Raw genomic sequence first — 25732 nt, forward strand, 5'->3', positions numbered from 1 at the left:
TACATTCTTTTCCTCCAGTATCTGATACCATTTTGGGGAGACAGTGAGGCACAGAGCTTTGGAATAGAACCCAAGCTTTCTGGAAAAAAAACTTAATAATGGATTCATGGGACTTCCCTGGTGGTGCAGTAGTTAAGAATTCACCCCCCAATGTAGGGGACATGGGTTCGATCCCTGGTCACGGAACTAGATCCCAAATGCATAGCACAACTAAGAGTTTGCATGCCACAGCTAAGGAGCTCACCGGCCGCAGCTAAGACCCAGCACAAAATCACCAAAAATAAATAAACAAAATTAAAAAAAAAAAAATAATGGATTCATTGGTTAAACTTGTTAATTTGGCCTATGCCTTCTATTTCACTATTAAAAATTGGACTGATGAAAAGTCTACACACCCATTTGTCTTTTGTTAATAATAAGTCATAATGCCTTGTCTTAATGGTGTAATTTTTTTCCAGTTTTATTGAGCTATAATCAACATACAGCACTGCATAAGTTTAAGGTGTACAACATAATGAATTGACTTATATATATCATGAAATGATGACCACAATAAATGTACTTAACATTTATCATCTCATATAGATTAAAAAAAAAAAGAAAAAAATTTTTTTCCTAGTCATAAGAACTCTTAGGATTACTCTCTTAACAACTTTCATATATACCATACAACAGTGTTAATTGTAGTCATCATGTTGTACGTTACATCCCCGGTACTTATGTTGTACCTTTTGATCACCTTCATCCAATTCCCCCTCTCCCCACATCCCTGTTTGGTAACCACAAATCTGATCTCTTTCTGTGTAAGTTTTTTTGGTTTTTTGTTTTTTAGATTCCACATGTAAGTGAGATCATATGATACTTGTGTTTCTCTGTCTGATGTATTTCACTTAGCATAATGCCCTCGGTGTCCATCCATGTTGTCGTAAATGGCAGGATTTCCTCCTTTTTGTGGCTGAATAATATTCCATTGTGTGTGTGTGTATACATACGTACCTCAACTTCTTTATCCATTCGTCTGTCAGGAGACACTTAGGTTGTTTCCATGTCTTGGCTATTATAAAGCATGCTGCTATGAACATGGGGTGCAGGTATCGCTTCGACATAGTGTTTTCATTTCCTTTGGATAAATTTCCAGAAGTGGAATTGCTGGATCATATGTTAGTTCTCTTCTTGACTTTTTGAGGATCCTCCATACTGTTTTCCGTAGTGGCTGCACCAGTTTTTTATAATCCCATCAGTAGTACACGAAGGTTCCCTTCTCGCCAGCATTTGTTATCTCTTGCCTTTTTGATGTTAGCCATTCCAACAGGTGTGAGGTGATATCTCATTGTGGTTTTGATTTGCATTTTCCTAGTGATTAGTGGTATTGAGCATCTTTTCATGTGCCTGTTGGTCATTCGTATTTCTTTGGAAAAATGTCTATTTGGATCCTTTGCCCGTTTTTAATTAGATTATTTGGATTTTTGCTATTGAGTTATATTAGTTCTTTATATATTTTGGATGTTAACCCCTTATCAGATATAGGATGTGCAAATACCATTTTTTCCCAATCCATAGGTTGTCGTTTTCATTTTGTTAATTGTTTCTTTTGCTGTGCTCTTGGTGTAATCTTAGTGAAACTTGAATAGCTCAAAATGTTACAATTAATGACATTCATCTATAATTATAATTAGTAATCGGTTCAGGCCTGCTGTCCTGCTTTCATGATACCTGGTTTTTCTTTACAAAGCAGTTGGTAGGGGGTCGGTTTTTAGATGCATGTGTATACACGATAGCTAAGTAGTGTATAGAAGTTATTCGATAAAAATTTCAAGTGGACCTTGTGTAGAATGAAGCTGGCTTTAGTCAGCTTTACAGCTGCATGTTGGATCCTGATAGTCTATAGCCTAGAAGTCAAACTTATACAAAGGCCTTTGTGATCGAATTTTTTTCGCTGTACATTTTAGCCTCTTCGGCTACCTGTTCCCTATATGTACCCTCCATTCTAGCGATATCACTCTACCCTGGATGTGCCATTCTGTTCTAGACCTTCATGCCTTTGCCCAAGTCATTTCCTCTTCTCTGCCTGTCTACCTGTGAAATTCTTATTATCCATCAAGACTCAGCTCAAGCATTTCCTTCTCTGAAGCCTTTCCTCTAGACACAAGTAGGTGTGTTCTCCTCTGTACACTTGTTGCTCTTCATACACACGTCTATTGTAGTATTTAGTACGTTTTATTATATTCATTAACGGATTGTTCTACTTCATCAGAATGTGTGAGCACTTAAAAAAATAACTATAAATTTATTAAGTGCTGAAAATGAGATACCATTGTATTATGTAGAGGGGATGCAAAGATGAATAAGATAGGACTCATAAGGAGTTCATAGTCTTGAAGGGGGCCTGGCATATAAACAAATAATGACAATACTTTATGATAAGTGCACTAAAGAGATGGATTGATGATAGATAGATAGATGAAACACAGAGGTACCAATGAGGAAAAGAAGCAATGTCAGTTAATTTTCCAAGTCTATCCTCTGGCGGAGTATGTGACACTTGACTGGCTCCCAATAAATTAGTTAAATCAGTAAATAAATAACAGGGCTATTTGGGTACTTACAATATTTATCGCAAACCTCCTATGTAACAGATACTATGCTAGGTACTGGATATATAAAAATGGAAAAGTTGTGGTCCTTTTTATGTACACATTTACAGTCTTATAGCTGAGATATTTAAAATAGAAAATGATAGTAACAGGACATGTATGCTGCAGTAGGGGTAAGCGGTGATGCTAAATCTAATCAATCCTTTACATTCCTTGTCTTACTTGACTTTCCAACAACATTTGACACACATGACAATTCTCTTCCTCTTGAAGTGCTCTTTTCTCTTAGGTCTCATGGAAACACACTCTCCTGATTTTCCTCCAGCTCATTCTTTTTCAGTTTCTTATTCCAGCAAAACCCTCCATAGACAGTAATAGTGATTCCCATAGTTTCTGTTGCCATTTATATGTAAGTGAATGTTCAGTTTACGTTTCTGGTCAGACCTCTTAACTGGTCTCCACACCAGTTAGTGTACCTGTGTTCCTACTGGACATTTCTACTTGAAATGTTTCTCAGGCTCCATAAACTCAACATTTCCAGTTGCATACCTGATCTTTCCCCCAAACCTTTCTTCTAGCTGTATATGGTGCCACATTTATATTGTTGCACAGGGCAAAAACCTGATTCATTCCTGATACCTCTTCATTTTCCCTGACATCCACTTTACTACCAAGTCCATCCAGTGTACCACATATATTTCTCAAATATGGAAATGTTTTCATTTCCACTGTTACCATCCAAAGTTCAGACTACTCTAGCCGTTCACCTGGACTATTAGAAAAGAAGGTAAAGGATCTTACCTTATATTGACTATATAAACATTGTCAACTGCAGAATTAGGTAGTAACCTATTATATTTCCTTTCCTGTGTAATGTTTGTTTTTCCTGTGGTTCCTAATTGCCTTGCTTTTTCCTTATACTGTTGATATTTACCTTTATCATATCCTCATTAAAAAATTATTATATAGGTTTTCTATCAAACCTCCTTTAACCCAGGACCCTTTAGGAGTTCTTCTGTCTAGTCTCGATGAGTTTCTTCTTAGGTCTGCTGTATAGATATTTTCTTGGGATTCCTATCACTGCTTTCCTGGTTGAATTCATGATTTCCAGGATTCACTGTTTTCTCTTTTCCTCTTTCTTGATTTATTTCTTCATTTAGTCAAAACACATCTTTAGAAACTTTTAAGAAGTATATGGGACATACATTATATGAATTTTTTCATTCTGATAATGACTTAAGCTGGATAAAGCTGAAAGTTATTTTCTCTCAGTCCTTTGAAAATATTGTGTGCCCTTGCACAGACTGAGAAGATGTCTATCTGATTCTTGTTCCTTTGTAGATGATATGTTTTTACTTAATTGGGGTCCACCTTTGGAAACTTTAGGGTCTTTATCTCTGAAATTCCACTATGATGTTCTTAAGTGTGGATTTTTGTTTTTTCCTTCCCTGTGCTAGTACCAAAAGGGACTCAGTGGACCCTTTTGGCCTGCAGATTTGTGCCCTTCAGCTTTGAGGAATTCAGGTTTTTTTGGTTTCTTTTTTCTTTGATAGTTTTTTTCTGTTTTCTCAATTCTCTCTTTCTGAAGCTCCTGTTAGTCAGATATTAGCTCCTAGGTTGAACCTCTAAATCTCTTACCTTTTCTTTCAAAATTTTTGTCTACTTTTTTACTTTTGGGGTGCATTTCTTTACTTCCATCATTTCTATTGCAACTTTTTAGTTTGCAACCATATTTTTAATTTCCAAGAACTCTCTCTTCTCCTCTGATCACTTCTCTGACACAGTGTCCTGTTCTTACTTTACAGCAAAAATGTCTCTCAAACTTCTCTGCAATACAAGTTTTTGGAAGTGTTCTTCCACTGTTGCATTATCTCTTTTTGTTTCTTTGGATCTTTTTTCCTGAGTATTTGCTCATTTGTTTAATCTTGGTCTCTTTTTTATTTTGTAATCTTCCTTCAAGTGTTCAGTGGTTTTTGGCTTTTTGTTCATACTCAAGAATGAACAGTAAAAAAACTGATGGCAGTCTCCCTGAGGGCAGAACTTGATGGCTTTACTTTGGGATAATTAGGTGGGGCATCAACCATTGTGCTGGGAGATCGCTTAGTGCCTGATTTTGAGATCTTTGTGAATTTCTTTGTAGTAGAACACCTTGATTTTTGAATGGTAGTTGTCTGCTGCCAAGTTTTTTAAGTCAGTTGGAGGCAGAGGTTGACTTTTCTATATACACAATTTCCACCAATTCTCATGTCCTCGGGAATAGAGTTTATTTCTATCTCTGTCTTGAACCAGAGTCAGATTTGTTCTAGGAACGGTGTTTTGGTTGTAACGTGAATGGATTGAAAGAGGGCAAGGTTGAGACAGTGAGACTAAGGTATTCAAAAAACCTAGGTGAGAAATGATTAATTAGGCCCCGAACAATGGTGAAGGGGGAAGGAAGTACACATAAAAATAAATCATTGATATATAGATTTTTGGAAATTATTAGCTATAAGGAAATACGTTCCTCTAATGAAAACTAATTTGCAGGACTTTTTTTTTTTTTCCAGAGCAATGAATTGCATGAGAAACAAACATTTTACTTAAGACAGTCAGTCATTGGTTTGCAAACAAAACTTAAAGAGATGCAGATGGAGAGAGATGCCATGGCTGACATCAGGTTGGGATTCGTTACCTGATATTATCTTAAAGTTTTACTCTTTGTAGTGTAAAATCACTTGTGTGAATCTGAGTTTTATCAGTATTATTTCTTCTCTTTCATTTATTTTCTAGACGAAGAGAGAGTCAGTCCCAGGAGGATTTAAGAAATCAGCTTCAAAATACCATTCATGAACTTGAGGCTGCCAAATGCCTTAAGGATGATATGCTGAAAGACAGCAACACACAGATAGAGCAGCTAAGAAAGACGATGCTTGGTCATGAGCGAGTGCTTCAAGAAATTCGATCAGTCCTAGTTGACTTTGAAGAAGCCTCAGGCAAGAAAATATATGACCATGACAGCATGTCTACCATCCACTTCCGCAGCATGGGCTCAGCTATTAGTAAAATCCTAAGAGAATTAGACACAGAGATTTCTTATCTTAAAGGGAGGATATTTCCAGTAAGTGGTGAGAACACTACATCCATATTGTATTAAAACTCATTAAGACAATAGTATTAGGCATACAATTTTTGAAACTCTTCAAAGTAAGCCAAGGTCTCATTTTTGTTCTCTAAAATAGCAGAAGTTACTTCCACAATGATCTTTGTGAATAATGGGAACTAACTCGACTTCTCTGTGTAGTTACGTGAGAGTATAGCCAATGTAAAAGGTCTAATAAAATACAGTGATAGAATGTATCTGATTTTAGCATTGCTTCTGTTTGCATCTTTCTAAGGCATTCCTTTTGTTGGAAAATCTCTAAATTTTCCAAGCTTTAGATTTACCAATTCCTAAATCAGTATCTCTTTATTATAACCAGGTAGAGGATCAGCTTGAAACACTGAAATCTGAATCACAGAACAAAATAGAACTACTACTTCAACAACATCAAAATAGGTAGGTTTCTGAGGTATAGAACAGGGGTCTCCAACCCCTGGGCCACAGACTGATAGTGGTCTGTGGCCTGTTAGGAACTGGGCTGCACAGCAAGAGGTGAGTGGTTGTGAGCGAGTGAAGCTTCATCTGTATTTACAGCCGCTCCCCATGGCTCGCATTACCGCCTGAGCCCCGCCTCCTGTCAGATCTGCCGTGGCATCAGATTCTCATAGGAGCGCAAACCCTACTGTGAACTACGCATGCGAGAGATCTAGGTTGCATGCTCCTTGTGAGAATCTAATGCCTGATGATCTGAGGTGGAGCCGAGGCGGTGATGCTAGCGCTGGGGAGCGGCTGCAAATACAGATTATCATTAGCAGAGAGGTTTGACTGCACAGGGACCATAATAAATCAATTGGAAAACAAGCTCAGGGATCCCACTGATTCTGTATTATGGTGAGTTGTATAATTATTTCATTATATATTACAATGTAGTAATAATAGAAATAAAGTGCATAATAAATGTAATGCACCTGAATCATCCCCAAACCATTCCTCCCCCGCAGCCCCAGTCCATGGAAAACTTATCTTCCATGAAACCAGTCCCTGGTGCCAAAAAGGTTGGGGAACACTGGTATAGAAGATCGTAGTGAAACTATACCACAAGTCTATAATCTCTCATCAGCAATTCTAAAATCTATAAAGCTCTAAAGCACAGAATCCTTTTTTCATAGATTTGTGGCAAACTCACGTTAAAGAAAAAATTATTCTGACACGTGTTTAAAAAGTAGGGAAGACCTTATTGAAGACTGTTGCAACAGGAGTTTGCGTTAGAGAGTGATGAGGCTCAACTCCCAATACAAGGGCAAACGGAGATTCATAGCCAAGAAGCAGGGTGAGGGGTTCAGTGGATAGAAAATTGCTAGGAGGAGGCGTCGAGGTGAGAGGCTTCTTACTAAACGGACTTAGCGAGCTTCATACTAAGCCTGGGCTGCTTACTAAGTGGGCTGGAGGCACAGACTGCCGAGAGGAGTCTGACTAAAGCTTGGTCAAGGTTAGAGTCTTTGTCACTCATTTGTTGGGAAAGCCTGAGCTAATGTAAAGCTTTTTATAGTCTTTATGAGTTACCGTGAATATTTAAAAATCTACTGTTGTGTTAGTAATGTCTGGCTTCTAGGACACTTCCCTAGATCTCTCTGGGGATGTCACATGATATTTAGTACTGTTATTTATCACCATTGTAAAATTAAAAAAAAAAAAATCTGAATCCTAAAACCTAACTGCCCCCAAAGGACTTGGATAAAGGATTCTGGATCTAATTTACATACTTGTTACAAAAAGAATAACATATTCAAAGCTAAAACAAAATACTAAATTTGAGAGTGTTGACAATCATTAATATTTAGAATAATTCATTGTCAGGCAACATCTGTATCAAATAACAATCACCACATTCTTTTTATAGGATTGAGCAGTTAATCAGTGAATATGAAATTGAAAAAGCAGGACTTACTGAGAAAGCTAGCAGTGCTCGGAGCCAAGCCAGTAGTATCCAAAGTCAACTGGAAATCATTCAGTATGTGTGTCCTGGTGGTTTGAAATTGATAGTCATTTATCTTCTTTTTATTTTTATCAATTTTTTGTTCTAAGATCTTTTTAAAAATTACTTAATAATTGATTCTACAGGAAAGTAAAACTTTTCTAACATTCAAAGAAATAGAAAAGATTACTTAACATGTAGATAATACTTTATAACCATATCAGAAGTATTAGGGCAAGTATTTGGGCCTCTTGGGACGGGATGTTTTAGATATTGTCTACATTTCAACTGAAAGGATAAAACAAACACACACTATATATGTGTGTGTGTATGTATAAATATACATAAATTATATATATACACATATAAATAACTTTATAGTTTGAGCTCCTGTGTTGAAACTTTTTATATGGACATTTTCAGTCGTACACAAAGGTATAGAGAAAATTGTATAATGAACTCCTATGTATACATCACCTACCTTTAACAGTTAACATTTTTGAACTTAATCTTTTAATAAGCAGTTTTGGAAAATAAAAGACTATTGACCTAATAATGCCATATTAAATAATTAGTGGAAGTATCTAAAAGCTAGAGAACCCTTAGGTATCACACTTATTCTTAGTCTGCTATTTGCTGTTATTCCCCTTTTAAACCCTTTTTAGAGAACAAGCAAGAAACCAAAATTCAATGTATATGCGTCAACTCAGTGACCTGGAATCTACTGTTTCTCAGCTACGTTCTGAATTAAGGGAAGCCAAAAGGATATATGAAGACAAAGTGAGTTTAGATTTTGCTGCTCTGCTTCCAGCGACTATTATACACAGAATCAGTTATATAGTTTTTAATGGTTTATTTGAAAATGAGGAATCAAAGCAATCATTTAAAATTAAAAGCAGTTTATAAGATGGGTGCTAAATAGCTACATGTTAAATTACTATAGAAAAACAGTTTTTAAGTTGTTTGCTCAAATTAATTGATTCTTAGAAAAGTTTTTTGCATCCTTCAAGTAAGTTTCTAAAAAGTGAATAATAAGGCCATTTTAGTTACTTTTACAAGGCTTAGCTTTAGCAGGTACTTTGGTACCAGCTGGTCTCCCCGACCACTGAACGTTTTGGGGCCTAACCTCCTCTCTTACTTCAGCTCCTCCTTATTAATCATTGTGCGGCTAGCAAACTGAGTTCCCTTCAAGATTAGGCCGAATAAAAAATAATTAGGAAGCTAAATCTTCATTTCTCATCACACAGTTCCTATTAAAACTAGATATTAATATTTACTACAATATTCTGTTCTCTCCCTGTCTATAGCTAAAGACAAGCTATTCGTTATCATTATCAACCATTTTTCTGGAGCTTAGGTTTTTGTTAATTTCAAGGACACAAAGTAGTGTCCTGTTTTGTGAATGCCACCTTTCATCTCCAAAATGTCCTAGTCTGGAAGATAAATTCTACGTATAATCATCCTGCCTACAAGAGAACCTACAGTTCTAACCACTTGTAGTTAATTTCCTACTCCTTAGTTGATTGGGAAGAAATAGAGTATAAGGAAGCTGCCAGATTTTCTTTATAAAATAATCCAGTTCTACAGGGTAACAGTACAAGAAAAAAGCTCCTTATGGGAAGAAGCAATTGAATATTGCAGCACTAACTCTTCCAGATATTTTCCTGCCTTTGAGCAACCCCTCCTGTAATTACCACTGTCACCCATTTGCTGGCCACAGGAGGGGGCTGTTTCTCCTCGGTTCTCAACTTTAAAGACCTCAACTTTAATTCGTTGTGGCACGGCTGAAAGAAGAATGGAAAATTTAGACATGAATTTACTATAAAAGTCTAAACAATAAAGAGTAGCATGAAACTATATAATCTCAGTTATGAGATTTGGATGCTCTACAGGGACTTTCAAACATTTTTGATCACTACCCACAGCAAGAAACATAGTTTACCATATAATCTAGTACACACGTACAACTGAAGCACACTTCACAAAACAATACTTACCCCTATTACTTAAGACGCTGGCTCTTTTCTGTTTTCTTCAGATACTGATTTGATGCTCACTAAGTTGACTTCGTTTTTCACTGCTGGGTTGCAGTGTGAATAACACTGCTCTCCAAGACCTCTTCCTTAGCTCGTGGCCTAGATTCTTGTATCAAGGTCATTTCAACAACAGCCACCTGGAAGCAGCCTTGAGGAACCTTAGACTTCTTAAAGGCTAAACCCAAGAAACAAAAGCCCAGAGAGAAATATTTGCTCTTTACTGCTTCTCTGAGGCCTGCTTTTTGTGTTCTGGTTTCTTTCCTCAGGGTGAACTTTTCCCCTGAAGATTGATAGCAGGAATATCGATCGAACCCATTCTGGGCAGATCAAGCCTACACAAAAGGCCTTGATCTCACCCTATAGGATGGTAATGATTTCAATACAGCGTGGGGTAGAAAGATGCTTTACTTTACTACTCAGGTTGAGTGGAGGTAGGCACCTTGGCCGAGCTGAGCACTGACGATCCAACAGTAAGAAAGGAAATAGGAGAGCTGCTGTACTATAGTACGGTACAATAACCGATATTCATCATACTCAAACCATTTTGAAAAGACTATTCATTGTTTATTGACAAATTAAACCCTTTGAAAAGCCACGAAGTACTAAATAAAACTCAACTCACCTGTTTGTCTTACATAATTTGAAATTGATATAGCTTTCCATTTGTTATGTTGCTTGGAAAGATGACCCCTTCATAAGCTATCACCCATTGCTAATCTGCACACGGTCTGATATATAGCATCATGCTGATCAACTCTAAGTTTGGGCATGGTAGGAAATTTTAACAAATACTGACATGTAAACAATACAAAAATAGTTTTTGGTTTTATAAACGTCTATCTCTTTAGCATTCTAGAAGCATAAGCATCCAGATGAATGACTGCAAACCTTTTATATGAGTGTTTTGAGGTCATATAGATACAAACATAATACTAAAATCATTGTCTTACTTTGCTCTAATGTAAACAATGGATCACCAAGAATTTCGACAGTCTTAAACAGTCAACATTATTGGAAATAAGGGGGGCATATTAGTTTAATTAATTTTAATCCAGATCGTTGAGACTTATAATAAGCATATTGAACCTAACTGAGTTGGCACCTAGATGATGGCTAACAAGGATCTCTTAACAGTAACTCGCTTTAGTGAAGGAACGCTGAGAGATGATTACCCTACCATGTAAATACAGATTTGAATATACTCCGACCTGAAAGGCATTAATAATACATGGCAGGGCTTCCCTGGTGGCGCAGTGGTTGAGAGTCCGCCTGCCGATGCAGGGGACACGGGTTCGTGCCCCGGTCCGGGAGGATCCCACGTGCCACGGAGCGGCTGGGCCCGTGAGCCATGGCCGCTGAGCCTGCGCGTCCGGAGCCTGTGCTCCGCAACGGGAGAGGCCACAACAGTGAGAGGCCAGCGTACCACACACAAACACACAAAATAATAATAATACATGGCATAACTGAGCAAAGAAGATCAAGCAAGTTAGCAAAAGTATTTCAGTTTGGGTTCATGAAAAATTCTATTGTTATGAAATGTTTTTGTTGTAATAAATCGAATATAGAATTTTTAAAGACAGATTCTTTTGTTAATTTCTTTTATTTTTCATGTACCTTGACTTTACATTGCTAAAGCCTATTAAAACTTTAAAATATATTTTATTTTCCACTGCTTCAGTGCACATTTTCGTATATACTGTCCAAATAACAATAAGGAAAAAATACTTAAAAGCTATGATTAAAAGTGAGGTTTGTGAGAAAAGAGACTTATAAGGGTATGTTGATATTATACATCAACATATTTTATGAGAGGCAGGCAGTATTACTATTTTCTCCTGAGGTCAGATTCCTTCAGAAAAAAAGTATTTATTATTTTTAAAAAACTGATGACAGGTCTGAACAAAACTTTCCCAACTAAAATGCATAAGTTTAGAGAAAACTTGTTTAGGAGGGCAGTGTTTCTCTTCAGATCGTATTGATGAAAATAGAAATTGTGTTTCAAAGAACATTTTAGACGTAGCCTTCAGACATACAAAAGTGTTTTACTGTAATGTTTTTTCTATTCTTCTCTTTCCATTTTAGGAGAACCTCCAGAATTCCCCTTTACGAAATTGGACCAGTAGAAGCTGTCACTATTGGCTCTGTAGATTTGGCTTTACTCTTAACTTTCGCTTTTTGACAACAAAAATATCTCATGATCTTGATTCTAAGTTTATTTTTCCTACTTTGAAAGCATTTGGGGCTGAATTTCATACTCAAAAAGTAAAGATTTAGTAGCACTGGCTGGAGCTATCTACTGTGGCGGGAAGATTCTGTGCAAACCTCTTTGCATAGTTCTGCCAATGCACCTCCATGCTCACCTGCAGCATCCCTTATTACCCCATAACTGTGTCTTTTTGAGCACAGAAAACAAAAGATACAATTTGGCATGATTGGTGATACCTAAAATCACTGTAAGATTAGAATGAGGTCCCAGTACCGATTTGTCCAGTGATCCAAAACAAAAAGTAGATTCATAGATGGTGAAAGGGAAAACCAGTGCTGCTATTTAAAAAGAAAAAGAAAAAACCTTTACTATATCTCAGATGTCAGTATTTATTCTGGACATTTTAAAAGGCTTTTCTTTATAGTGTTTTTAACAGCGGTTTGTATCAGCTCAGCTGCTACTTCAATGGTTTTCCCTTTCACTCTCCATTTATCTTTTTGAATGATTAATTAATATAAATATTTTTACTCTAAAAAGTGAAAGGTAAAAGCAGAGCTATAGCAGTTGAGTCAGTACTGACAACTACAAAACAAGTGTTCCTGCAGGGGTCTGGAGGAACTTCTGATACTTAGAAAGTTACGAGTTGACTCTTTTTCTTTTCTTTTTAAAATTTTGGCCTCATAGATTTTAACATCAAATGGTTACCCAGGGTTTCTTAAAAAGTGAAAACAGACATAAAATAGCAAGTCTTAATTGAAGCTTTTAAAGCGCATATACAAATACTTTGCTCAAAGACAGAAACACCAGACTAGGAGTAGAAGATGTTTGTTTTAGTCATATGAGTAACTTTTCAAGTGGAAAGTGTTCTTGTTAAATTTATAGCTCAGAATATGGTTCCTTTGACCATATTTTGTTTCCAAAGACAGGTGGAAAAGATAGAATTTCAGCTTCATTAATACTGTTCTTCTTGTGTTAAAAAGTATTAGTAGCAGAATTGAAAGGAATTTAAAAGATCATCTAGAATACTCTTTTCAAATTATTGGTGAAAAATGTATAATTTAGACTCAAATTATAGGCTCAGAGAGCTTATGTGACAGAAGCTGGTTCAGAACCCAAGGTGTTTGACTCTTAGTAAGATCACATTTCCTGTCTGATCACATTTGTCTACCCAAAGTGAAAGTTTATGGGTTTTTTCCTAACTATTCCTACTGTCTTTACTAAGTGTGCTGAGTTAGTCTTTCCCAATAATAAAAGAGCTGAAGAGGTTATATCAACTGACATTATTCATTCATTTATCTTAGGAAGCTACTTGTGCCACAGAGGGTGAATTGTTGTAGGGCTTTTTTCTGTGTATGCCCCCAAAGGAGCACAAGAGTGAAAGTACTTCTTTATAGGATTATGAGAATCTCTGAGCACATTTCAGTCAGTCACCTAATGTTTTATTTTATCTAATTCCTGTGAAATACTTTTTTTATAGATAACATGCAGTCAAATACAGAGTCAGTTTTAAAATATATCCAATGTATATATTAAAATTTATATTCCAGTCCCTATAGGCTGTAATACTACTCTGTTGAATTTGAACCTGTTTGGTAGTCCTGTATTAGTATTTTCTTAAGTCATGTATGTATGTATGTATAAAGATATATATATATATACACACACACACACACAGATAACTTCTAAGTATTCATACTTACCATTTATCAAAGAGATAGTTGCATATATGTGTTTTTATATAATGTGCTTAATAAGTGTGTGCTGAATTAATAAATGAAGATCTTAAATGAACTTAGTCCAGTTTAAAATAGTCATTAAGAAAAAGTTAGTCTTGCTCATATGTTCTTTAAGAAGGTTTAATCACAGTTGCGTCCAAACCAATCAATAAGTTTTATCCTTGACAGTAGATTTGGAAGCCTGTTCAATAGATGCCTTAGCAGTAAGAAGGGATATGTAACATTTATGCAGACATGAAAGATTTGTTATTACTGAAAAGTGGATGATGAACTATTATTGTAGGCATCACATTAAAGATCAGGGATTACTACATATCACTAAGTATCAGTAGTTTTTCATTATTTTAATATCTGTGTCTAAGTTATGAGTTTGTACAGCTGTGCCGGAATCTAAACCCAGAATCTACATTGTCTGAGACCTTAACCTTTTAGCCTGCACTGCACCTCCAGGTTAAGAGCTGTAGGGATGCTGTTAGCAGCTATGGCCCTTCTGGCATATGTCATAGAAATGCAGTCACACAGATGAAACAGCTGCCCATCTGTAAGAGAAAAATACACCTATAACAATCCTTTAAAATTGGTATTCTTATCCCATTTTATAGTTGTAGGAATTGAGGATTGTAATATAACCTCACTTATTCTTGCAAAATAGGGTGATTATATAATAATGACAGTAACTATAAACTTGTTGTTACCATTTATTCTTTTATATTCAATGCCTTTTATTACTGACACTGATATTCTGAAACAAAATCGCTCTTCTAAGTATAATATAGTTAATTTATGTGGGCTCTGCAGAATGTTATTTATGCTACATCAAGCTTCCTTAAATACCAAATTATAGAACACATATTCACAGAAGATAAATCTTGAATAGTGTGAAAATGAGAGTGATGCATTACAGACCATGGCTTAACCTAACAGTACCAAGTATTTCATTTTGGTCAGTTTGTCTGGCTAAATTCTACATAGATCTTAAGTTTAGAAAACTTTGCAAAATACATCACAATAAACTTTATTTTTGCCCCCCAAATAATACCATTGCCCCAACATAATACCATTTGTTTTCCAAAGACTCTATTTATTTTATATTACTCATTGATGTAGCCAGACTGATTTGTGCTTTCCTTTTAGATAGAAGAGCTGGAGAAGCAGTTAGTTCTTGCGAACTCAGAACTAATGGAAGCACGGACGGAACGTGATCAGTTCAGTGAGGAATCTGGAAATCTGGACGATAAACTTCAAAAGCTCTTGGCAAGTTGATGATTTGAAATATGAATGAGATTAATTCTGGGAAATTTTTACCACAATAGTTCACAAAACTAGTTTCATTTGTAAAATTACAAATTTTACAACATAGTTGTACATTTATACACAGCACAATATCCTAGACACTACTCAAGTTTTACATATATAATATAGTATTCTATACTTTAAGCAGAACTGTTAGGGCTTAAAAGTTAGGTGAAGCCGATCTTCAAACACCCATAGTTTTTCTTTTTTTTTTTTTTTGTTTTATGACAGTTTATTGAGTATTTTTAAACAATTGTATTTTTTTCATTCCAGAAGTTCTATTTGCTTTTTTTTTTTTAAACATCTTTATTGGGGTATAATTGCTTTACAATGGTTTGTTAGTTTCTGCTTTATAACAAAGTGAATCAGTTATACATATACATATGTTCCCATATGTCTTCCCTCTTGCGTCTCCCTCCCTCCCACCCTCCCTATCCCACCCCTCCAGGCTGTCACAAAGCACCAAGCCAATATCCCTGTGCCATGCGGCTGCTTCCCACTAGCTATCTACCTTACTACGTTTGTTAGTGTGTATATGCCCATGACTCTCTCTCGCTCTGTCACAGCTCACCCTTCCCCCTCCCCATAACCTCAAGTCCGTTCTCTAGGAGGTCTGCGTCTTTATTCCTGCTTTACCCCTAGGTTCTTCATGACATTTTTTTTCTTAAATTCCATATATATGTGTTAGCATACGGTATTTGTCTTTTTCTTTCTGACTTACTTCACTCTGTATGACAGACTCTAGGTCTATCCACCTCATTACAAATAGCTCAATTTCATTTCTTTTTATGGCTGAGTAATATTCCATTGTATATATGTGCTACATCTTCTTTATCCATTCATCCGATGATGGGCTCTTAGGTTGTTTCCATCTCCGGGCTATTGTAAATAGAGCTGCAATGAACATTTTGGTACATGACTCTTTTTGAATTTTGGTTTTCTCAGGGAATATGCCCAGTAGTGGGATTGCTGGGTCATATGGTAGTTCTATTTGTAGTTTTTTAAGGAACCTCCATACTGTTCTCCATAGTGGCTGAACCAATTCACATTCCCACCAGCAGTGCAAGAATGTTCCCTTTTCTCCACACCCTCTCCAGCATTTATTGTTTCTAGATTTTTTGATGATGGCCATTCTGACTGGTGTGAGATGATATCTCATTGTAGTTTTGATTTGCATTTCTCTAATGATTAATGATGTTGAGCATTCTTTCATGTGTCAAACACCCATAGTCTTTCAATTAGGTACTGTGTTCTGCTAAATTGAAATAATGTTGAGTGTTCATTTCAAAGCCAAACAACATCCAAAACACATACAAATTATGTATAAAGAAAATTTAAATGCAAGTTCAGGTAAAAAAAATTTTTTTAGAAGGAAAGAAAAGAGGATTCTGAGAGTAGTGAACCAGATTCTGCCCTCTGTTTAGGGGTACGACAGGCTGAGAAGTTTAGGAAAGGAGACGTTAGTACCCCTTCGTGTGATATTTATTAGAGGTCCTATAGAATAGGGTTCTTTTCTCCCCACCCAACCTTATTCCAGGCTACAGCGCCCTCTGCTGGTAGAGGACAGGCCGACAGGGGGCTTGAAGAGTGTGCGGTAAAGGGAGAGCTGGCAACTGGGAGAGAAGCTCTAAACCTTGGGATGATCCTCACTTCTCTCCCTCCTATTGCGTGTATCCCAGTGTCCTCATATCTAATTTGAAAATCTTGGAGGTTAAATGTCTGAACCGTCCTCATAACCATCCCCTCCTTTTCATTCTTGCTGCCACTACCCATTCATCCAAGCCCCTCATCATACCTGCAGCGTGGCAGCATCTCCTCACTTGGTTCCTAAATCTAGTTTCTTCCCTCTTCCGTCCAGCCTGTATTCATCTTTCTAAACTATAGCTCTGATTGTGTCTCTCTTCCACTCAGAAATTACTCTCCCCATAAAGTCAGACTCCCTGCCTTTCAATTATTATCTGGCCCCAGCTTACCTTTCCAGTCTCTTCTCTCCACATACACCCAGTGCTCCAAGCAAACCCCATGTGCGTCTTTCTAGTCCCTTCTTCCTAATCTCTGCATCTCCAAGCTGTTCTCAAGGTCCAACTTAGATGCCGTCTTGAAGCATTTGATCTCCTTTTCGATCATTTCTCTCTGCTGTTCATTAGCTCTGTCTCTTCAGTGAAAAGCCACTTCCAGTTATTTGTCCATTTATCTCTCTCTGGGTGAAAAGTTCTCTGAATATCTGTGTGTCTTTTTTTTCTCTTTCTCCGACTGTGGCGTTTTTGCCAACAGTCAACACTCACTATGTGTTTCTTGAGTAACTGAAGAGGGAGGTATTCTATCCACAGCCCAATTGCCCGTCCAATCCCAATACCAGACACTATTCTGCTATTTCTGAAGCAGTCAACCAAATTACTATTGCTGTCCCTTCAAGCTTTTCTTTATTACAGGAGTACACTTGATGTGAAGCATAATGCCTTTGTTAGAAAATTCAAAACGTAACAGGATGATTTGTAGTTTCCTCTTCATTATATACTATTTGGGGTCTAGTCCATTGAGGTGTAATGCTAGAAATTACAAGTAAACAAAATGTTATTTTTCTAGGAAATATTGTTCTTTATCAAGCCATTAAAAGGGAATCAGATTCCAAAATCAAAGGCTTCTCAAATCACATAGCAACTCCAAAAATGATGTAAGGAAGGAAAATAAGAATTTTACTTTAATTATTTAATACTAGGGAAAAAGCTTATCTTCGTTTCTTGTAGGCTGATCTGCATAAACGAGAGAAGGAACTGAGTCTCGAGAAGGAACAGAATAAGCGTCTGTGGGACCGGGACACAGGCAACAGCATCACCATCGACCACCTGCGGCAGGAGCTGGACAACAGGAACATGGAGGTGCAGCGCCTGGAGGCCCTCCTCAAGGCCATGAAGAGCGAGTGTCAGGACCAGATGGAACGGCAGGTCAGGCAGGGCTGGGCGGCTCCTCCTTGGTCTCCCCCAAAGTAGGGTTGTGGATTCTGTGAGCAACTTATAAAAACCTGTTGTTTATGTCTATATTTTTGACGACTTGTTAAATTTAAAATGTTAAGCTTTATCTCGTTTTTGTCCATTGTTGTGTAATGAAACTCCCATCCAATTTTCCTTTTCATTTCCACCTAGAAATTGGTAACCTAGTAATTGCTTATTTCAGAAAAGCATCAAACCATAGGGAGATCTGAGGAACAGCAGGGTTGAAGGTTTCCAACAGATTTTTTTTGTTTTTGTTTTTCCCCCGGAATTAAGGGGCAGGTTGGAGGGAAATAGAAAGGGCAGTTTGTCTTCAATCCTACCACACTCTCCACTATTGCCAGTGTTATGCTAACTTAACTTGGTGTGGAAGACATCCTCAGAGGAAACTTGCCAAGCTCCTCCCAACGCTAGAAAACCACTCTAGAGGAGGAGCATTATTATTCAATTAAGGCCTCTCCACCTTGGTCTAATTAACACATGTCAGTCTATGGTCTCTATGAGGTTCTGACAGCAGAACAATTTGAGACACTGTCAGATTCATGATTTCACGTTGTTGAGCTAACTTGTCATATCTCGAGACCTCTGTCTGTCTGCCTAAATTCATGAAATTCTTCTTTAACAATCAGATGGCAGCAATTCAGGGAAAGAATGAAAGTCTCGAAAAAGTGTCCTCCTTGACTGCTCAGCTTGAATCCACCAAAGAGATGCTCCGCAAAGTCGTAGAAGAGTTGACAGCCAAGAAGTTGAGCCTGGAGAGCTCCGAGAGGACTGTGTTGGACCTGACAGCTTCGTTCCAGGAGAAAGAGAGAGCCATCGAGGCCACCAACTCGGAGATCATGAGGCTGCGCTCCCGGGTGGACTTGAAGCTGCAGGAGCTGCAGCATCTGAAGAATGAAGGGGCTCACCTCAGAAACGTGCAGACAGAATGCGAGGCCCTCAAGCTGCAGATGGCAGAGAAGGACAAAGTGGTCGAGATCCTGCGGCAACAGATTGAAAAGATGACGCAGCTGGTGGGCCAGCACGGACGGACGGCTGGCGCTATGCAAGTAGAGAAAGCCCAGCTGGAGAAAGAGATCAATGATAGGAGACTGGAGCTACAGGAAGTTAAGGTCTGTAGAGTGTTTTGTTGGTTTAGCTTCTGAAATATCTTTTTTCCCATGAGTAAGTATGACCTAATTGACTGGAAAGGGGTTTTGTAAGATGATTGTGGACACTCTGAAATTGTTTGAATGTATTTGTGTCAGTATGCATATATGTTTTCGTGAGAAAGTTTCCATACTTTTATCAGATTTCACAAGGAATGGCCCCAAAATGGTTCGGAACTGCTGACGGAAAAGAGAAAATCCAGCTTCTTTGTGAAGCCTTTCCTGATCCCACAGTTTGAAGAAGTATTCTGTCCCTCTTCAAACAGACCTAAATTTGAACCCCATCTCTCACCACTCAATAACTGTAAAACACTGGACTGTTTGCTGAACGTTGGCTTCTGTGTCTGTAAACCAAAAAGCAAACAAAGAAAACAAAACCCCCAAAACCTATTGGGTTATTTGAGGCTTACATGAGAAAATATGTATCAAGGATTTATTTAGCTTGGTTCCTGGCCTGTGGAAGATGTTTAGAAAATATTAGTTCTCTTCCCCCATTCCGTTCTCTCTCTTCTGAACCTTATCATACTGCATTTGTACCTGTTATAGCCTGGATCACGTTCTGTATTGCACTGTGTGTGTGTGTGTGTGTGTGTGTGTGTATAAATAGCAATGTCTCCTCTTCCCTATAAGACTGCAGACTTCTTCAAGCAGGGTACACATCTTATTCATCTTTGTACCCCTGCCCCAGGACTTTGTGCCTTGCACCCAGCAGGTGCTCAGTAAATATTTATCAAAATTTAAAACTATTGAACTGATTTTTAAAAATTTGATTTCCTAAGCTTTATGTTACCTGTATCTGCCACGGTAAGTAGTAGGAGACAAGTCACGTACAATTATTATTTTTCTTTTAGTTTTACTGAGATATAATTGACACAATACTGTATAAGTTTAAGGTATACAGCATAATGGCTTGATTTACATATATTGTGCAATGATTACCACAGTAAGTCAACATCCATCATCTCATATAGATACAAAAAAAATTAAATAAAACAATGTTTCTTCCTTTATGATGAGAACTTTTAGAATCTACTCTCTTAGCAACTTTCAAATATACCATACAGCAGTATTAATTATAGTCATTATGTTGTATAGTACATCACTAGTGTAGTTATTTCTGTTATATCTGGAACGTTGTACCTTTTGACCACCTGATCCAATTTCCCCTCCCCATCCTTTCCCTGCCTCTGATAATCACAAATCTTTTTTTAATATTGATTTTCTTTTTTAAAATAATTTATTTATTTGTTTATATTTTTGGCTGCAATGGGTCTTGTTGCTGTGCGCGGGCTTTCTCTAGTTGCGGTGAGCTGGGGCTGGTCTTCCTTGTAGTGCGTGGGCTTCTCATTTCGGTGGCTTCTCTTGTTGTGGAGCACAGGCTCTAGGCACACGGGCTTCAGTAGTTGTGGCATGCAGGCTCAGTAGTTGTGGCTCACAGGCTCTAGAACACAGGCTCAGCAGCTGTGGTCCACGGGCTCAGTTACTCCGTGGCATGTGGGATCCTCCTGGACCAGGGCTGTTCCTTGAACACATTACCCGTGCCTGGAGCTGTCCCCAGCCTGCCACATGCTTGCTTCTTTACCTCTTTGAGGTTTCTGCTCATCAGAGAAGCCTTTCCTGACCAACTGTGGCAGGGTCCCCAAGACCACTCACAGGGTGATCATTTACTAGGAGGACTCAAACAGTACTCAGCAGATAGTCGTGCTCATGGATAGGATTTATTACAATGAAAGGATCTAAAACAAAATCAGCCAAGGTTAAAAGCACACGGAGGAAACCAGGCACAAGCTTCCAAAAGTCCACTCCGGCAGTCACGCAGGATATGCTTAATTCCCCCAGCAACAAGTTGTGACAACATGTGTCAAATGTTGCCAACCAGAGAAGGTCATTAGAGACTCAGTCTGCAGGGTTTTTATACTGGCGGCTGGTCATTTAGGTACTCCTTACCGGACAGGTGAATACAGTCTTCCGAAAGGAAAACAGGTGTTCAGCATAAATCGTTTTGTTTGCAGAACAGTTTAGGCAGAGTGGGCCACTTTTATTAGTTAGACTGGTGGGAACCCTCTCAAAATCCTGGCTGTTGGAACAGCCAACAGCCAGCCTGCCTAGCAGGCTTTCCTCAGGGTAGCAGTCAGGCTCTCTTCCATGTACCAACTTAGCTCACGTAGCAGCCCCCTCCCTGTGTTCATTCTCTACCCTCTCACCTTTTTAATTATTTTTTGTCCTCATTATCTGACTATTAAATATTTGTTTCATCTGTCTCCTCTCACTGGAATGTAAAGCCCCACGAGGGTGAGGACACTGTTTGATTACTGCTGTACACGGCCAGGGCAGGGGAAGCCTCGCAGGTGAGGTGTTTTGGGAGTAAAACAAGGAGGTGCTCACCTAGGGCCTCCCCTACCTCCCCTGCTACGCTATCCCCAACAGATAACGTGGAGCCTGGCACAAAGTAGATGCTGGTGTTCAATACCTTTTTTTGAATGAATGAGTACAAAGAATAGGAATCATGAAGGGTTGCGGTCAGTGATACTGAGAATTAACATCTAAGGTTAAAAGGAAGTCAAATATTCCTTTTGTTTTCCAGCTTACTATTGCTGCTTTATATTTTATTTTTTTATTTCTTACTCTGTCCTTTGTGTTTATCCCTATATTTAGATTTTGAAAGATAAAAAAGATGCAAAGATACGGGAGCTTGAAGCCAGAGTGAGTGACCTGGAGCTGGAAAATGTGAAGCTGGTGAATGCAGGCTCTGAGCGGCTCCATGCAGTGAAGGACATCAGACAAGAGAGAGACCGTTTATTAAGTGAGGTGAAAGCTAGTAGGAATGAGTTAAACAGTCTTACAGGTATGTTACTCCAATTCAAAGTCTGCTAAAAAATAGGAGTGCTATCAGTGAAGTTCAATGAGGATCCTGGCACTATGTGAAAGAATGGTTCCTCATCCCAATTACAAACATGGATAATTATACTGTCCCAGTGGACACCTGAAATCCTGATGCTTCTCCTTGAAGCCCTCCCACAGCTTGCACTTATTAACCACTAACTTTAGTCAGTCTTCAGTGTGCATATAATTCTTCACTGAGTTTCCAAGAGGAGGGTGAGGGAAGCGGAAACCTTGAGTCCTTTGAGTCAGATAGCTTGATTAGATGTTTAATAACGAAGAAACACATGTAAACAGACTTATGCAAATTTCTTGAAACAGAAAAATCCAAGGCCTTAAATTTTAAAATGAAATACTCCTAGTTCACCAAGAGTATGGTATAGGTATTATCTACTTCTCATACACACACACACACACACACACACACACGCATACACACACACACATACACACACACACACACGCATACATCTGCGATTCCTGAACACTTACTATGCCAGATGCTGAGACAGGCCCTAGAAACAACAGTGAGGCTCCTGGCTAGTTGAGAACCAGACCCGTATAGAACAGGTTACAGTACAGTGGACGTGTGCTGGCTGCACATGTGGCAGAGGATAGAGAATCAGCCTCCTGTAGGAGGGAACATCTGTACTGGGCTTGATGGAGGAAAAGGAATTTGGCAGGTGAAAAAGAGGTAGAAGGGCAATCCAGGCAGAGAGAACATTATGGGCAGAAGCATGAAGGCATAAAATAACATAATGTGACCTCAGAAGTATTTATGGAAGTAAAAATACAAAGGAATGAGGACTAAGAAATGAGGCAGACAGTGTGGAGCCAGCAAAAGATATTAAGTAGGAGATTGTTGTCATCAGATTTACATGTTAGAAGGACATTGTCGGCGGGTAAAGAGAGAAAGGCAAGCCTAAATGAACAGAGGCCACCCAGTTAAGGAGGGTTTTGCTGTAGTCCCAGGGAAAGGTGATGATAACTTGAACTGAGGCAGTGGCAGTGAGAAGGAGAGGAGAGGGAAGAATTAAGAATATTTTTGGAGATTGGAGGGACTGTGTATGTGTTTCAGGTTTTAAATTTGCAGTATTGGGAGAACAATGATACCAACAGCTGAGAGAAGGAAACCAGGAGGGGTTGGCTTGCGGGCAGGAGGGTGAGACGCAGTCAGTGTGATACCGTTGGTCTGGGGGCACCAGGACATCCATGTGGAAGTGTCTGGTTAGACAGAGTTAGATCTTAGCAGAGAGGTCTTGGTTCTGTTTGTTCCCTATATATGTAAATCTATCTATCATATATAAATAGATAAATATAAATAAATAGATACTTGAATAAGTGTGTGTGTGTATATATGTGTGTGTGTGTGTGGGTGTGTGTGTATTCTTATGTATGAACAATGAATGCTGGGTATTTTGATAGTTACTGGAGATAAAAAATCAGGTAAGACACATGACAGCCTCAGGTTACTTACCATGTGGTGGACATTTCATCTACCTACAGCTGGAGGTTAAATCTATTGTGGTAGATATGATTATCCAAGAAGGTTTAAGATGAAATAGATGTGAGCCAATTACACTGGCTGGGAAAAAGCAGTAAATAATATGTGGGTAAAGGAGGAAGATCCACCCAAGCAGATTAAAAAGAGTCAGATGCCTGGAAACGTGTATGTACATCTAATTTCTGTAACAAATGATGTAACTAAATGGAATCTCTTTCAGCTCTAAAATTCTACGATCATTAATTACAAATACAATATACTTTATAACAATGGAGTAGAAAAAAATTAATCAACTATTATTGATTATCACGTTGTACAGAGGACTATGAAGTCTTAAAAAGGAATTTTCGAAACAAAAGTGAAGAAATGGAAACTACTACAAATAAGCTGAAAATGCAATTAAAATCTGCACAGTCTGAGCTAGAACAAACAAGAAATACATTAAAGTCAATGGAAGGATCTGATGGTCACGGTATGCTTTAATAGCTTTTTTCCTTTTGTTTTTAATTCCCTTGGTCTAGATTTATTAAAACACAAACCTAGATACATTGCCTTTCACCTCTTCACAGGGCAGCATGATGTGAGAGACATACAACAATAGGTAAATAGGTATCACTGATGGGTGTTATATAGCAGTAGTTCTCAGGTTTTTGTGGTTTTTTTGAGGGAAATTGCCATTTACTTAATTTAATCTTTAAGTATCTGAATCTTTTAGCTATTTCAATAATTTCTAACAGACCTCAATGTCCATAAATGCCAGTTAATTGTTTTTAAGGAAGTGTTGATATAAATACGGGTTACCAATAATTTTCATTCAACACCTTATTTTTCACACGTTTATTATCTACATAAACTGTGTACCTGTGGCTAATTGTCAGTTCCCAATTCCTTCTCTGAGATGAAGATGGGAGGGAGCCCTGGGAATTGAACTGCTAGGATGAGAGGTCACTTCAACCACTTACCTGTTCCCTTTTCACCTTGCTGCCCATATTAATTCAGAGAGAGAAGGTTAGTTGCTGTTTCATATTATTCATATCATTGTTTGTATGGCTCTATTAGCTGACTGTAAGAATAAATATTTAACTAAAGGCTACATTTTTTCTATTTCTCAGTATTTTTTCATGTTAAAAGGCTTACGTTTGTGCTTACTTCAACAGCACATATACCAAAATTGGAAAGATACTGAAGGAGATTCCCATGGCCCCTGCACAAAGATGGCACGCAAATTCTTGATGCGTCCATATTTTGTGTGGTTCTTGGAGATTCAGCTCTTTCTTCGCTGGTTAACACCAAGAAAATGGTGGGGCTTGGAGAGATCACTCCAGAGGCCCATCTGGGGTCTGTTCCCTCGTCCCCTCCACCAGACAGAGTCTCGTCCTCAGTGTATTCCAGGCCTCTCCACAACTGCCCCAGACACATTACCATTGTTAAATTAACTAGGTAATCCTGTATTTGCTCTCGAATGCCTATTTTCATTGATTAAGATCACCTTAAAACAAAAACTTTATTAAGAAAATTACCTTTGAAGGCCAACCATGATCCACTTAATCAGACCAAAATTCTTCAAAGTGGTGAGCAAATGATGCCAGCCAATCTGTGTACTGTGCCTGTATTAACCCTGTCTTTGACAGTTTAGCTATAAGAACTGTATCTTGTTAGGAAGAAGTCACACCTTTCATCCTCCAATAGTTTGCTTTTAAAGAATGGCACATTTTCTTTTTCTTGTTAACCTCTAAGCTCTAGCTGGACCTAACTCAAAGCAGTGGCATTTTCAAACCTCTTTTCTCAGCTGACTCCAAGAAACAACATAAGGTCTCTGACTTTGAATTTCCAAACAAGGATGAGCTTTATTTATCTTTTCAGTGGCCTGCCATATCTTAAGTATTCAGTGCCTACTACCTGTCTAGAACATTCTCATCCTGTCATCAGTTTTAGTAAAATAATCACATATATGCTTGTATTGCCAGTTTGACTTCTGAAACAGCAGTGAGTTCCAAGCACATGACGGTAACCATGAGATTGGAAATTGAATCGTTTGTGATATCACTGGGATCTTTTAAAAGATCACTAATAGTAGATGTCTTGCATGGTATTTTATATATCAGTTTCTAGAAAAATTATTTTAGGAAAAATACTATATACATTTTTCATTTTATGACTGTATATATTTTGTGTGTATATATTTCCTATATGTGTAAGTATGAACTTGGTCAGCATTATTTATTACTGTTGGAGATATGGCAAATTATGATGGCCAGTGAAATTAATTCTAGCAAGGAATCACAAAACAT

At 38.0% G+C, this 25732-nt stretch overlaps 1 protein-coding gene and 1 non-coding gene across 2 annotated transcripts in view; both read left to right on the forward strand.

Annotated features, from left to right (window-relative positions):
• CCDC158 (coiled-coil domain containing 158) overlaps window positions 1–25732 on the forward strand; it is a 96477-nt gene that overhangs the window by 20919 nt on the left and 49826 nt on the right. Inside the window, exons 4-13 of the mRNA XM_049709360.1 lie at window positions 5141–5250; window positions 5364–5691; window positions 6053–6129; window positions 7574–7684; window positions 8314–8428; window positions 14761–14880; window positions 17667–17864; window positions 18539–19021; window positions 21713–21902; window positions 23761–23913. Coding sequence (XP_049565317.1) covers window positions 5141–5250; window positions 5364–5691; window positions 6053–6129; window positions 7574–7684; window positions 8314–8428; window positions 14761–14880; window positions 17667–17864; window positions 18539–19021; window positions 21713–21902; window positions 23761–23913 — 1885 coding nt within the window. The remainder of the gene's footprint in view (window positions 1–5140; window positions 5251–5363; window positions 5692–6052; window positions 6130–7573; window positions 7685–8313; window positions 8429–14760; window positions 14881–17666; window positions 17865–18538; window positions 19022–21712; window positions 21903–23760; window positions 23914–25732) is intronic.
• Window positions 24583–24690, forward strand: LOC117196758 (U6 spliceosomal RNA). The gene has a single exon (XR_004477110.1). It is a non-coding gene; the product is annotated as a U6 spliceosomal RNA (small nuclear RNA).

The sequence above is a fragment of the Orcinus orca genome, chromosome 4 (genome assembly GCF_937001465.1).
Source record: "Orcinus orca chromosome 4, mOrcOrc1.1, whole genome shotgun sequence".
NCBI lineage: Eukaryota > Metazoa > Chordata > Mammalia > Artiodactyla > Delphinidae > Orcinus > Orcinus orca.